This window comes from Paramisgurnus dabryanus, chromosome 10, assembly GCF_030506205.2.
Source record: "Paramisgurnus dabryanus chromosome 10, PD_genome_1.1, whole genome shotgun sequence".
In the NCBI taxonomy this organism is placed as follows: Eukaryota; Metazoa; Chordata; class Actinopteri; order Cypriniformes; family Cobitidae; genus Paramisgurnus; species Paramisgurnus dabryanus.
Window position 1 is genome coordinate 4205069 of NC_133346.1, and position 15941 is coordinate 4221009.

General features: G+C 38.9%; 1 protein-coding gene across 3 annotated transcripts in view; it reads right to left on the reverse strand.

Moving 5' to 3' along the window:
• Window positions 1-3546: 3546 nt before the first annotated feature.
• Window positions 3547-15941, reverse strand: part of atg10 (ATG10 autophagy related 10 homolog (S. cerevisiae)) — a 30576-nt gene continuing 18181 nt past the window's right edge. For all 3 annotated transcript variants that reach the window (XM_065262216.1, XM_065262213.2, XM_065262205.1), the window contains 4 exons: window positions 13411-13543; window positions 12988-13085; window positions 10111-10208; window positions 3547-5943 (listed from right to left, as the gene is read on the reverse strand). In XM_065262216.1, coding sequence (XP_065118288.1) covers window positions 5844-5943; window positions 10111-10208; window positions 12988-13085; window positions 13411-13543 — 429 coding nt within the window. In that variant the 3' untranslated portion in view covers window positions 3547-5843. The remainder of the gene's footprint in view (window positions 5944-10110; window positions 10209-12987; window positions 13086-13410; window positions 13544-15941) is intronic.

Here is a 15941-nt window from a genome sequence, read left to right on the forward strand (position 1 = left end):
TTTGATTTGTTTTTGGCCTATGGTTAGACGTCTATAAAACTACCCTTCGACTTTCACATGGCAAACGACTAGGATTTTTAGTTTCTGTTAGCTATACATCATAAAAACTGAAGACGACTGTCTGTACTAGGCCGTGGTTTTCTCTTTTCCGCAAAATAAACGTATTTGTCAGATGTTATTGGAACACGTCCACAGTTGATGTGATGATCTACACCTGTGGTTACTTTGCTATGGGACACCTGTGAGAACTGACCTCATACATTCACTGCAAATGACCTTGGGTCCAGCTGTTTAAACTGGGCATCTATTATGCAAAATCCACTTTTGCAAGGTGCATAAATGTGTGTTGGCACAGCCACCAAATGGAAAATAATTTTGAATCCCCGTTAAACCAAAGCAGGGCCATTCGGGATGCTGCTTTGTGTTAATGTGACATCACACTGATAAAGCCCCACCCACAGCCACTGACTGACAGTCATGCATTATCATAGCTTCCACCCGAAATTAAACTCTGTCCACTCCAATAGTAAGATACTATTGTCTCAAATTGTATTAACAGGAATCTAAATATATTTTAATTCAAAGCACTCAGTAGGTACGTTAACATGCAACCAAATAATCTGTGATGGCTCAATCGTATTTATAAGCCTTAAACTCAGTTTTGAATTTCATCCAGAGATGAAGCGTGAACTCGACGAGAGATGCTGTCCGCAGCGTAGCGTTGCCATGTCCTCTGCTTTTTCATGTTTAGATTTGGGCTACTGTTTAAACTGTTTCCACCTGTTGTTTATTTTCTCCAGGGGTAAAGAATAAATTATTTAGTTGATTAGTTATTGATATTTGGGCTGTGGACAGTCATTTGGATGCTTTTGGGCTAGTTTTGAATGTGCAATAGTTTTGATACGCAAATCTGGCAACCCCAGCTGTGCCCTTGCGCAAACTTTCGGTTCGTATTCTATAGAACGTATGTAAACACATATATAAATCAGATTGCAATGTTTAGGGTGCATGTAAACTGTATTGTCTTATTGACAAAATTTTGTGCCCCTTACCAAAAGAAAAGCTGTAGCTCATTTGCATTTAAAGGTACAGACACAAATTTTTTTTTTGTTTTTGCTCCCAACCAAATAGGGGCATTTTGGACCTGCTATAATAAATAATCTGTGTGGTATTTTGAGCTGAAACTTCACGGACACATTCTGGGCACGCATGAGACTTATATTAAATCTTGTGAAAATGACCATAATAGGTGCCCTTTAAATGACACAAACAGTCCTCTTTTGATTGCAGATGAGCTTTTATTTTCTCCTATTTTCTCATTTGTACATTTTAAGTGTCTCGATTGTCCAAATGCTTGTAGATCTACATCACGCGGCATCTTCTTGATCAAACGTTTCAACTCCAACACAATAAGCGCCACATTAAGCAACCATATGTTTTCAGTTGTTGCTTATTTAAATGTTGGCATCGGTGAACCCTTGTGAACAATGATGTCTTTTAAAGGATGCTGGGTTTTTTCACAGTAGCTTAGGTCTCAGAGAATCTATATTTGCATCTGTGTTCATCTCTCTCTCTGTGTGTGTGTGTGATGTATAAGCATACAAAGAGGTTATTAGTACAATCTTATATATATTCAATGAGCAGATCATTTGGACGTCTATGTTCAAGCACACAAGACCTGGAAGACTATCAGTAGTTCCTTCACGTTTTAATAATACCTCAGACTCATTGGCGTACACTTTGATGTTATATAATATAATGGTTTGATATAACTGTAACTTTATCAGACCTGACAAGTCGAGCATTTATGCGTCTAGACTTATGCTCTGGGCATTGACGAAAGCATACAACCTCTATTGTTTTTTTATTTGATTAAAAATCAACTCTGCAGACACAACCCAAAGGATTTTGGAAGGCAACATTTGTAGACCCTTTTCTTTCGTGCGCATTACAAGATTTGACCTCGTTCTCACGTATCTGGGAAACTGAACGCAGATGCTTTTGTTCTGCCAAGAAAATCTGCTTCATTTCCCTGGTGAAGATGTACGAAACTACTTGTGTTTGGTTTTATTGTTATCCAAATTTCATCACGCTTGTTGTTTGGAGAGGAAACGGTCTTTCCTGTCTGGATCATTCTTGCCAGATAAAACATTCCCACAATAAATAAACTAGTAGACATTTCTAATATTAATGACTTTAAAAAAAAACTCTACTTTTAATCATCAGATTCATTTTTTGCGTGTGAACCAGTCTGTGAAAAGTCATATTTAAGTGTTTACTGTTTTCTACATAAAACCATCCCACATAAACATGATATCTTTAAAGGGGACATTTCACAAGACTATTTAAAGATGTAAAATACATTTTTTGATGTCCCCAGAGTATGTATGTGAAGCTTAAGCTGAAAATACCATATAGATAATTTATTATAACATGTTCAAATAGCCACTTTGTAGATGTGAGCAAAAATGTGCCGTTTTTGTGTCCTTTTAAATGCAAATGAGCTGATCTATGCGCTAAATGGCAGTGCTGTGGTTGGATAGTGCAGATTAAGGGGCGGCGTTATCCCCCCTGTGACATCACAAGGGGAGACAAATTTCAATGACCTATTTTTTCACATGCTAGCAGAGAATGGTTTACCAAAACTAAGTTACTGGGTTGATCTTTTTCACATTTTCTAGGTTGATAAAAGCACTGGGGACCCAATTATAGCACTTAAACATGGAAAAAGTCTGATTTTCATGATATGTCAAAGATTGAAATTAATGAAAGAAATCAAACCTGATGATTTAAATAACAGAGAGAGACACATACAATTAAGCATTACACGGTCAAAATATGTACCCTAGCTCTAACTGTGGGGCAGTACTCTTTAAAAAGGCCCTTATACTGTATTTACAGTACCAATAGGCAGTGGCACAAAAATGGGGTATGAAGTATATGCACCTCGTTCTCCCTAAACCAAACTGTGCAGAGTCTGTCACAGGGGAGATGTTGTATCTTCAATACCTAAATGTTTCAAAATAGTGAATACTTTGGCGGTTTCATCAGACGCCTACGTGTCTGGTCAAAACTTTACTTCCGGTATCAATTTTTTTTTATGGTCTGACTAGTTGCTAAACTGAATTCTTGAACAAATACCTAACAAATGTTTTGGTTTCCTAGGTAATCTATGTGTTGCTTATTTTGCTTGTTATATAAATAAACTATGTTTAAAGTACTTTGTTGTTATTTATTCTTAGCGAAGCTTACCAGAATTTACGTGTTGACCACGAAAGCCGCTTGTTTATGTTGTTACTGCTAAAACCGTCTATAAGCATCTTTTGTACTATTGCCTCCCTATGATGCATCACTTTTATTGTTTCCTAATCTTTGTGAGGCGATTTGGACAAAAGCGTCTGCTAAATGCCTAAATGTAATGTAAATGCATAGGGGTGCACACGAGGGGGTCTATGTGCCAAAATATAAAAAAACTAAACAAATTAACAAAATATTAAAAAGATTATTTGTTAAATATAATACACAAAAAAGACTCTTTGTATGGCATTTTAAACAAGTTATCATTTTTTTATATTTCAAGTGTCAACCAAAGTGTCCATTTTCAAATTAAAAACAGAGCATTAACTAATAATTAAACATAATATTTATTAATTTGCTTGCACTAGGCTAAAACCTAGGCTTGAAAATTTGAGGTTTTGAGGAGCCCCTGTCAATAGGTACAGATATGCATACATTTGGTACCAATATGAACCCTTTTGGTCCAATGTTGTACTTTTACAAAGTGTAACGCCATTTACTAAAACATTTTAGTTACTTTAAACCAGCTGGTGCAAAAGTTATTGTAGTGATATGAAGTAAGCATCCATCAGGTTCACACCGGTGTATTAGCCAAGTAACCACAGGTGCAGTTTATCACATCAAGCATGAATATGTTTGACAACCAGATTATATTTTTATTTATGCATTTGGCAGATGCTTAACCTCCTAAGACCTGGATGTCCACATACGTCAACATCACATTTTTTTAATTAATTCAAACGTGGACAATTACACTGCTTCATATTCAAAGAAAAATATTTACTATTAATAGTTATTATATTTATTGGTTCTTCCTAACCCTAAATAGCTGGAAGAAATCTGAAAAAAGACAAACCAAAGCTCAGGTCTTAAGAGGTTAAGGGACTTACAGTGCATCCAAGTACATTGGGAATCAAACCCACAATCTTTGGCCTTGCTAAAGCAATGCATCACAAGTTTCTTTCTTTAAAATTGATGTTTTGTACTCAATGCAATGCAAAAGTTTTTGGAGTTGATTTTTGGTCAACACCGCCCCCTTGTGCTCCAGTCTGTAAATGACAACAGCAGACACTGACCAACAGATGTCAGCAGTGTCTTACAGAAGTTGGGCTTTCAAAAATTACATTTCAAGACTGCATTAGGAGCTATCCAACTCTATTAACAAACACCTCCAGCGAAGCGTGTAAAATAAATGGGTATTTGTTTCTGAGGCACTTCTAATTTCCTTTTCTCTAATGTAACAACTACTCGAGATAATAATAATATTGAGATCTGTCTGAAACGTATTCACTACATTACATTGATTAGCCTACTTCAATTAGATCCCCTACCCATCAATCAAACTGACACGGGAACAGCTCATACAAAAATATTCTGTCATCATTTAACACGCATGGGTGGCTCAAAGCTTTCTTTCCTCCTAAGAAATAAACAATGCTTATGCTGTTCTTCTCAATGCTATTACGTAAATAGTGGACTGGATGTCCCATCCAGCTTATTTTTGAACATTTCATCTGTTTTCCTTACAAAAAAAGGTTTTGTTATGGTATTTGAGACTCATATTCATTCCTGTGGTTCAGTGTTGTGCTTGCAGCACAAAAGATTGTGGGTACACACACGTAATGATAAAATGTATACCTTCCTTGTAATGCAATGCAAGTTGCTTTAGATAAAAGCGTTAGCCAAATGCATAAAAGATTTTCAATGAACTATTTCTTTAAAGATGTCTGTTTATGATGCAGGTAACATTACTGCAATCTCTCTCTCTCTCTCCATCATTTCTATCTGTCCATTAGAGCGAGATGCTCCGGGTAGGAGGCTGACCTCCTTACCAAACACTGATAGAGTCTCCAGAGAGACACTTGCCCCATTTACACACGCTGACTAAGGACTTTCTGCCGCTTCTCTCAAACTCCGGACTCTAAAGTCGGCTTCTGATCAGACGGTCGGGATTGCAGAGGGAGTCGACAGCCTGGACTTTGATTCAATTCAAACATTAAAGATATTTTAGGATGTGGCTTGGCACGACCCAACGCTCGTCTCAGGCAACGAAAAATATCAGAGCATTTACTTTACCAGCTCATAAGGTGCAATATTATAATATTAAAAAATTTAAGGTCCATAAAATGCCAAGAATAGGACAACGCAGCTCACTTTACAATATCAGACCATCCAGGGAAAATACACTACACATTTGAATACAAAGATACTATTTGAATAACAATCCTACTCACACACACATCATGTATTTTAGAAATAGCATTATTATTTGACTATTAAAAATCAACATTTACGCATTTGGTTGATGCTTTTATCCAAGGTAGGCATTGTATCAGTACTTATGTTTCTTGGGAACCATACGGTGAAATAATCATCATCGAACATTTTCTGAAACGTAAAGACCTGTATTTATAGATCCTGTCAATGATTTCAGCCCTCAACAAGTCTATAGGTGCTCTCAGACTTCATACAGTGCTCATACAACATCATACATGGACGATGGGAGAGCCGTTGAGTTGACCTCCGGCGGACGGAGCGACGGATCTTCAGTCTGGAGCTGAAACAGACGTGCTGTAGCTCAGGGGGACGTCCAGGCCGACAACAGGTCCAACAACGCTCAGCCAGGTCACTATATAGTTCGCTGTTCTGAGAACAGACAAGATAAGAAACATTGAGTGATTATTCAGCCTGCAATGCTGCAATCGGTGCTGGATGGTGGATCACTGCAGACAGGTTGAGAAATGATGTTCACATCTAATCACATCTCACTGACTGATCAATGCATGTGTCAGATTTTATATTTAACACTCAAAACCAAATAAGACAGATTTAGCAAAATCTGATTATATATTGTAATACTGCAAAAAAAATACCTATAGGTTTAAATGCAAAATAAGCTCTTGAGAACATAGATTAACACACAAAAAACAAATGTTGACTAGCCAATTTATTATTCAATAGTTACAATATTCATATTTTAATATTCATGTATAGATTTATAATAGTATCATTAATTATATCAATAATAATAATAAATATTATTCATTTATTAATTATTTTTATAGTGACTGTTTATAGTATTAATAAAATGTATAATATTGTTAAAATAAATTTGTATTAATAATTTTTTTATTAATATATAAGTAATATTTATAAAAATATTGAAAATTTTTCACATTGCACATTTCTGTCTTGTTTTCCAGTGAAAATATTTGTCAAGATACATTCTCAAAATGACCCAAGATAAGTCATGTTTATTATATAGTTTATATTGTAAAAATTAGGGTTGCTATTCACATATTATTGAAAATATTCGTAAGTCAAGATACATTTACTCAAAATGACCCAAGATAAGTCATTTTCTAATGTTTATAATATAGTTTATAATGCTTAAAACAAAAAAAAAAACTGCAAATGGATTAGAAAAAAAATAATGATTTAGTAATGTAAATATTGTGTAAAAAATTCAGAATGGTCACATCATATTAAATATCTTGATATCCCTGCAGAGATTCAAAGCAAAAGTAATAAAGTTTGCTTCGTTTTCGGGTTGGTAATTGCCCATTTTTGACCTGCCTGGTTGTTCGCTTGAAAATCATGTAATATTTGCATAGTTTATGATATTTGCATAGTGTGTTTTATGTTTTTTGTGAGCTTGACTGAAAGGTTGACATTGTAATGTAAACATAATACATAATGTTTTTTCTTTTATAGTTCACATTGGATAATTGCACATCACTTCATTAAATCTGGAATATTTATTTAATGTTTAATATTTTATTCAGTATATGAATCTGCTGTGTTCACATGAAAAACTCTGCAAAAGCCGCTAAACACAACCTTCATCAAAAATGAGATAATGATACTGACCAAATGCTCTTGGCACATATTATACGTTCATCAAATACTTTCGCTTAAAATCCGCTTTATCAGTGTAAATATCTAGTTTAAATGTTAACAATTTACTTTAACTGTTAGCTTAGCATATTCATTTACATTCATAATCGTGGCACCAAAACCCAAATCTGTGTGCATTGCAACCAAGAACACCAAAATTGAAACAATCCATCCATGTTCGTGCACAACTCTGTGTGGCCAAGTCATCGTCCTTCGGGCGGGGTTAATAATTTGGCTACTCTTAAACAGTTTCAGTGAATTAATTTTTTCAGTGGGTTAAAGATAGAAGCATTTAGTTTATTAGTTGTTGGTATTTGGGCTTTCAATGGTCATTGGTATGCTTTTCGGTTACCACTGGGCTGGTTTTGTTACGCAGATCTGGCAACCCACGTCTGATTTTTTTGTGCATGGCAGGGAAAGTAAAGGAGAAAGGAGGAATTATGAATTTGAGGGGAGGTAAAATAAACAGGCCAATTTTAGATATCAGATGAAAATCTCTGTTAAAGGGATAGTTTGGCCAAAAATGATATTAAACCCATGATTTACTCACCCCCAAGCTGTCCGAGTTGCATATGTCCATCGTTTTTCAGACAAACACATTTTCGGATGTTTCAGAAAATGTTTTAGATCTTTCAGTTAATTAAACGTCATGTTACGAGGTCCACGACCTTCAAGTCCAAAAAAAGTGCATCCATCCTTCACAAAATAAATCCAAACGGCTCCAGGATGATAAACAAAGGTCTTTTGAGGGTAATCCGCGCAGTGTTGTTGTAGAAATATCCATATTTAAAACTTTATTAACGAAAATAACTACCTTCCGGTAGCGCCGCCATCTTAGACTCCTCTGTATTCAGGAGAGAGTATTAGCGTAGTGTACGCACTTTTCTTAGTGACGTATGACAAATTCGGAGGGCCTCCGTAGGCTGCGTAAGCTCTCATCCTGAATGCAGACGCGACTAAGATGGCGGCGCTACCGGAAAGTAGTTATTTTCGTTAATAAAGTTTTAAATATGGATATTTCTACAACAACACCGCGCGGATTACCCTCAGAAGACCTTTGTTTATCATCCTGGAGCCGTTTGGATTTAATTTGTGAAGGATGGACGCACTTTTTTGGACTTGAAGGTCGTGGACCCCGTAACATGACATTTAATTAACTGAAAGATCTAAAACATTTTCTAAAATATCTGAAAATGTGTTTGTCTGAAAAACGATGGACATACGAAACTCGGACAGCTTGGGGTGAGTAAATCACAAAATTTTTGTGCCGTACTGTTTTTGATTGTGTATGATAACAATAAATCAATCTTTCAGGTATGAAATTAATATTTTTAAATTCACTAGTTTAGGAGACTAGCTACATAAACAGTTGGCAGTAACTATATGGCTGAGAACCTCAGTATTTTAAATGCTTACATGTTTACCTTTCTTAGTACTGTCTCTCGATCTGTCTGTCTGTCTGTCTCTCAATCTGTCTGTCTCTCAATCTGTCTGTCTCTCAATCTGTCTGTCTGTCTGTCTGTCAATCAATCTGTCTGTCTGTCTCCCAATCTGTCTGTCTGTCTGTCTCCCAATCTGTCTGTCTGTCCCTCAATCAGTCTGTCTGTCTGTCTGTCTCTCAATCTTTCTGTCTGTCTGTCTCTCAATCTGTCTGTCTGTCTGTCTCTCAATCTGTCTGTCTGTCTGTCTGTCTGTCTCTCAATCTGTCTGTCTGTCTGTCTCTCAATCTGTCTGTCTGTCTGTCTGTCTGTCTCTCAATCTGTCTGTCTGTCTGTCTCCCAATCTGTCTGTCTGTCTGTCTCTCAATCAGTCTGTCCGTCTGTCTGTCTGTCTCTCAATCTGTCTGTCTGTCTGTCTGTCAATCAATCTGTCTGTCTCCCAATCTGTCTGTCTCCCAATCTGTCTGTCTCCCAATCTGTCTGTCTCCCAATCTGTCTGTCTGTCTGTCTCCCAATCTGTCTGTCTGTCTGTCTCCCAATCTGTCTGTCTGTCTCTCAATCTGTCTGTCTGTCTGTCTCCCAATCTGTCTGTCTGTCTGTCTCTCAATCTGTCTGTCTGTCTGTCTCCCAATCTGTCTGTCTGTCTGTCTCTCAATCAGTCTGTCTGTCTGTCTCTCAATCTGTCTGTCTGTCTGTCTGTCTCTCAATCTGTCTGTATGTCTGTCTGTCTCTCAATCTGTCTGTCTGTCTGTCTGTCTCTCAATCTGTCTGTCTGTCTGTCTGTCTCTCAATCTGTCTGTCTGTCTCTCAATCTGTCTGTCTGTCTGTCTGTCTCTCAATCTGTCTGTCTGTCTGTCTCTCAATCTGTCTGTCTGTCTCTCCATCCATCTGTTCTGTCTGTCTCTCTATCTGTCTGTCTTCCTCTTTGTCTGTCTGTCTTCCTCTTTGTCTGTCGGCATGTCTCTTTGTCTGTCTGTCTCTCTGTCTTCCCCTTTGTCTATCTCTCTGTCTCAATCTGTCTGTCGGTCTCTCGATCTGTCTGTCTGTCTGTAAAGTAAAGTAAAGTAATGGGGGCGTGTGCCCCAGTACAGCTTTATGTCTAGCAACGCCCCTGGTAGAATCTGTTAAACGGCACAATAATTTTTCAGCAAAGTCCACTAAGTGCACAAAAGAAGAATTGGATGCACAATGATGCGCGTACGTCTTTACCCGGTTAAAGAGGTTTACTGAATGTATTAGGATATTGATCACATTTTTGAACATTTATTCAGAAAGGCCAGTAAAGAGTGACTGAACACTTTTTAGAAGAAGAGATTTTTACATGAATTAGAGGGTTTTGCAGTGAAAGACAGTCAAATTTATTAAATACCATTAAAGTGACATTTGTAAAAAATATAGCATTTCAATTACTGACTATTTACAAGAACGCACTTCGAGGGTTTTGCATCTGAGCTCTTCATATGTTGTGTTCACTCACTTGTGTTCAGCTTGTGCCAGATCCAGAGCAGGTTTCATAAACTCTTCAGTGCGACACGGGTGAAGCATAAAAAACGGCTGGCCCAGTAAAGGATGTTCCTACACACACACACGCACACACACACCTCTTTGTTAATGTGTGTTTTGACCTCATTTTTTATTAGGAACAGATTCTCGCTGTCACAAACTCTAACTGAGACATTAAACCAATGCCACAACACGTGTTTTTCCATCTCAACTTAATGTTAACCGGTCAGACGATACTTTTCACTACCCGAACTCAATCATGCTCAAAGCTTCGGATAAATTAAAAAGAAAATTACGAGACTCGAGTACTTGACTATTTCCTTGCGCATCTGCTGCCTGTACTAATGTGTTTACTGTTAGGTTGCTTTGCAACAATGGAAAATTGTGGAAAGTGCTACAGAAATACATTTTTAAATAACATTTTAAGAGTGCATAGACACAACAGCAACTTCATAAACTAACACTTCTGTAAATGCATACATGCATGTATACAGAAGAGATCTGGCACATTTAATCTCAGTGTGAGACTCCTACAAACAGCCAAGTTCATTCACTGACTGTTCACTACACACCGCAAAATCACAAGCTCAAATCTATCGGTCTGTCTGTCTATTTTTTGTCTCTTTGTCTGTCTCTCTGTGTCTCGATCTGTCTGTCTGTCTGTTTGTCTGTCTGTCTGTCTCTCCATCTGTCTGTCTGTCTGTCTGTCTGTCTGTCTGTCTCTCCATCTGTCTGCCTGTCTGTCTCTCCATCTGTCTGTCTGTCTCTCCATCTGTCTGTCTGTCTCTCCATCTGTCTGTCTGTCTCTCCATCTGTCTGTCTGTCTCTCCATCTGTCTGTCTGTCCGTCTGTCTGTCTCTCCGTCTGTCTGTCTGTCTGGCTCTCTCTCCATCTGTCTGTCTGTCTCTCTCTCTCTCCATCTGTCTGTCTGTCTCTCCATCTGTCTGTTTGTCTCTCGATCTGTCTGTCTGTCTCTTTGTCTGTCTGTCTGTCTCTCCATCTGTCTGTCTGTCTCTCCATCTGTCTGTCTGTCTGTCTGTCTCTCCATCTGTCTGTCTGTCTGTCTGTCTGTCTCTCCATCTGTCTGTCTGTCTGTCTGTCTGTCTGTCTCTCCATCTGTCTGCCTGTCTGTCTCTCCATCTGTCTGTCTGTCTCTCCATCTGTCTGTCTGTCTGTCTGTCTCTCCATCTGTCTGTCTCTCCGTCTGTCTGTCTGTCTGGCTCTCTCTCCATCTGTCTGTCTGTCTCTCTCTCTCTCCATCTGTCTGTCTGTCTCTCCATCTGTCTGTCTGTCTTCGTCTTTGTCTGTCTCCATCTGTCTGTCTGTCTTCGTCTTTGTCTGTCTGTCTGTCTTCCTCTTTGTCTGTCTGTCTGTCTTCCTCTTTGTCTGTCTGTCTGTCTCTCCATCTGTCTGTCTGTCTCTCCGTCTGTCTGTCTTCCTCTTTGTCTGTCTGTCTTCCTCTTTGTCTGTCTGTCTGTCTTCCTCTTTGTCTGTCTGTCTGTCTCTCCATCTGTCTGTCTGTCTCTCCGTCTGTCTGTCTTCCTCTTTGTCTGTCTGTCTTCCTCTTTGTCTGTCTGTCTTCCTCTTTGTCTGTCTGTCTTCCTCTTTGTCTGTCTGTCTTCCTCTTTGTCTGTCTGTCTTCCTCTTTGTCTGTCTGTCTTTCTCTTTGTCTGTCTCTCCGTCTGTCTTTCTCTTTGTCTGTCTGTCTGTCTCTTTGTGTCTCAATCTGTCTGTCTGTCTGTCTCTCCATCCGTCTGTCTGTCTCTCCATCTGTCTGTCTGTCTCTCCATCTGTCTGTCTGTCTCTCCATCTGTCTGTCTGTCTCTCCATCTGTCTGTCTGTCTCTCCATCTGTCTGTCTTTCTCTTTGTCTGTCTCTCCGTCAGTCTTTCTCTTTGTCTGTCTGTCTGTCTGTCTCTTTGTGTCTCAATCTGTCTGTCTGTCTCTCCATCCGTCTGTCTGTCTCTCTATCTGTCTGTCTGTCTGTCTCTCCGTCTGGCAGTCTTCCTCTTTGTCTCTCTTTCCGTCTGTCTGTCTGTCTTCCCCTTTGTCTGTCTTTCCGTTTGTCTCTTTGCCTGTCTGTCTTCCTCTTTGTTTGGCTGTCTGTCTGTCTCTCTGTCTGTCTATTGGTCTGTAAAAATATTGCTATTTTTAGTGTCTCTCAGATAATCCAAAAATAATAATAAGTACAAAGTGGATCTTTATACCATCACAGTTAAAAATCTGTCTACTTGAGAAGATGGTACATAAACCTTGAGAATCGGTATAATTGTAGTTAATCACAGTAGTAGTATCTAGTCAGGAAAATGTCTGAAACATTCAAGTCCTTCAGAGACAGAAAATGTGGAGGATTAAGACCACATTGTGCTGCCCTAATCTACTTGAATAGCTCCAGTACTTCACTTGCTGCTGTAAGAGAATTATTTGAGTTTAAGAAAATTGAGTAGATAAAGAGAAAGGGTGAGAGACAAAAGGAGAATAGACACTAAATGGAAAATAGCTTGCGAGAAAGAGAGAGAGACCACTGGCGTCACTACTCGTACGGCCTTGATGTGAGTCACTCGTGTTTACCTGCGTCACATGCTGCAGCGTTTTATCTCTCGAGAACCTCGAGACCTTACAACCCGTCCACCGGTCTCTATAAACATAGTCTTACCTATAATATCCTCCACTGCTCTAATCAGCATCTCCCTCCCAAACAAATTGAGCTTTTTGCAATATGCATCAGACATTGGGATCTGATCTGCCACCAGAGACGAGATCTTAGGATTCTCATGACAGATTAAACCTCAGATACATCGTTATTGATATGTGAACCATAAATGCAGGAAACTGACATTGACAAACGTTACCTGTTGGGTCAATGTGTCCCATGGTCCCTGTAATAATCTCTGTCTGTAGTTTGGATGAACATTGCTCCACACTTCATCGAGAGACACGGGCCTTCCATCTGAAAGACAGAACGGCTTTCTTTCATCTACGTATATCTGACAGTATAAGTGACCAACATGTTCGTATTTACTAACTTGCTCGATAAGAGCTCCAAAAATGTTTATACGGCTGTCATTGTATTTTCGTCCCACTTTCCCAAAATTCAAACACGCCCGTGGAGATGGGATCTCAGTGTAAATGTTGAGTCTGATTTTTAAGTGCACGTAAACCAAAACCAGACGTTTGAAGAAAGCAGAACAGTAAGAGTGTTCAGAAATACACAAACTGATAACAGACAGCACATAAACAGCAGCGTGTAGTTTAATAAAAACAATGTCGTGTACCTAATGTAGAAGCTCTGAAATACAGGACCGGGATCTGATAGCTGCAGGAATACAGAACGTGGTATTCATAGCGCAAAACAGCACGACTTTCACAAACTGCCTGAACTCCAGCCGTTTCATCCTCAACATTTTCCTGGAAAAGAAGAGAGGGAATTGAATATAAACTTCATGCGAGTGGCAATGCATAACAAAAACACTTTAAAATGCGACAAATAAATCAATGAATATCACATCTGGAATTTGAAAACAATGATCCATAAAAGTTGGGAGAAATAGTTCAGCCGAAAATAAAAATTCATTTAAGCTCGCTCAACCACCCACCCTCTTATCACTCCAGACCCATTTTCCTTGTTCTGTGGAATACAGACGACAAAGGAGCAAACATGCCTTCGGGTACCAAATTTGAAAATGAACGAATGGATGAGAGATTTACGAGAGGGAGCACGGTCTCAAATTTCAGTCCGTTTCACTTTTTGGTACCCATTTTAATGACATAGACTATCCAAAATGTCTCCTTTGGTGTTCCACATAATAAAAACATATGGGTCTGGATCAACATGGATGAGGGTGAATTTTCCTTTAACAGGTATACATGAGATTCATCTTGGATCTGGTCTTCACATTCATGATGTCATATGTAGAGTCATATTTCATATCTGATCAACTACACGTGCACAGACATGTCACGAACCTTTAGCCGTGACACCGAACCCAGACAAACATCTACACGCGTCCGGCACACATCTTGAAAATAATCACCCGGCATCTGCCTTCATTCCCTCCATAACTCGGTTTAAAACTTCACCAATGATTGATGAAACCCCGCTGGTTTCACATGAAAGCGAGATCTCATCTGTGTGTGGGCAACAACACATGTTTACCTTTCGGGTTTCCTCCTGCATCCTTCATTCGTAAGATGTTCCTGACATGTTGAGAGAGGTTTGCACACTCCCCCCTTTGTTTTGGGAAAAATGAATAATGGCGCCATACACGGGCCCCTAGAGCAATTCTGCATGCACGTCTGTTGGGCGTATTGTTTACCAAGGTTACATCTATTTCGATGGGTGGCGTATGCTGGATTTTCCCACCCCTTCTCGACCTGCAACTACTGTTGATTAATTGGCTGTCAAAATGCAGAATAAAGGTTTTGTGCACAGCAACTTGCACAAGTGCAGATAAACAGGAAGGAGGTGTTTAAATACTTGGTAGGAGTTCATTTTAACCTAACTATTTGTGACCATTAGCTAACAATACTACTAAAGCATTTATCAGGGTTCCCACACCTTAGTTCACTTCAAATTCAAGGACCTTTCAAGGACTTTCCAGGTCAAATACCCTCAAATTCAAGGACTAAATGTGGGGACACATTTCAAGTGAGAGCAAGGTTACATCGTGTTACCTTTTAAGATAGATTGTTACTGTTCCCTTTTGAGGGAACTCGCGCTGCGCCACTGCGGTGACACTTTGGGGACGCCTCCAGGGGTAAGTGCATCTGAATGTGTATATCAAATTCAACCAATGATGAGGCTTAACGACAAAGACGGGGTGACGCGGGAAGTATGGCAAGGGAGACGCAGCGTCTCGTTCCCTTCTCAACAGTTACATACGTAACCAGTAGGGCTGTCACTTTTGTGAAAAAATCATTTTCGATTTTTAATATATAAGTGTTCATTGAATCGATTGTAAAATCGATTTTCCATGTCTAAAAAAGACGTTTCCATTTTCAACGCCAAATAACAGACAAATGTAAAGAGAGCGCCTGAAACGCACAAGTCAGCAATCTTATACATTGTAATTAAGTTTCGTGCAGAATAAAAAACAGCAACAGTAGTGCAACATTCTCTAAAAAAATATGCACAGTGGACTGCTGCCATAAATGAAAAACATTACTGCAGGCTTCAACCGGCTGCTTTTATGATTTAGGCAATTCAAAAATTATTTTAAATAATGATTCGATCCATTTTAAACAACTGTTCAAAAATGAAACTTTAAATAGACTTACTTGAAGTTGAGAACATGCTGTGTATTTTTTTATTAAACGTAACCGAAACTTAGGCGGCACTAGGCAGGCATAATGAAATGCGCAAAAAGACTAGAACCATTACAAATTATTGGTCAGGAAAACAAGTCGATCAACATTTTAGGGGTCAAGAGCAGAGCTCTTTTCATTCACTATATGTCCATCTGTTGAGAAGACGCACTCCGACCGCACTGATGTCCCAGGGAAACTCGGGTACTTCGTTACCACTTGCGTATTACGTACTGCCAATCTTCCATCACAAAAGCGGGTCGCTGTCAGCTCGTAAGGTTGGCTCCTTGTCATAACTCATCATCTCCTGTAAGGTCACAATTACGACGCTCTCTCGTGTTGCACAGGTTTATTGACGTTGTCCTCCATTTTCTTTGCAAAACACTAGATGCAGCGATTGAAAGCGTGAAACTGTAGGTGCGTAAAATTGCTGGGTATTTTCTGTCTAGCTTTCGCAACGCCTACTGCACTTTCAGAATTCTTTATTTTCTTTTTCTGCTTG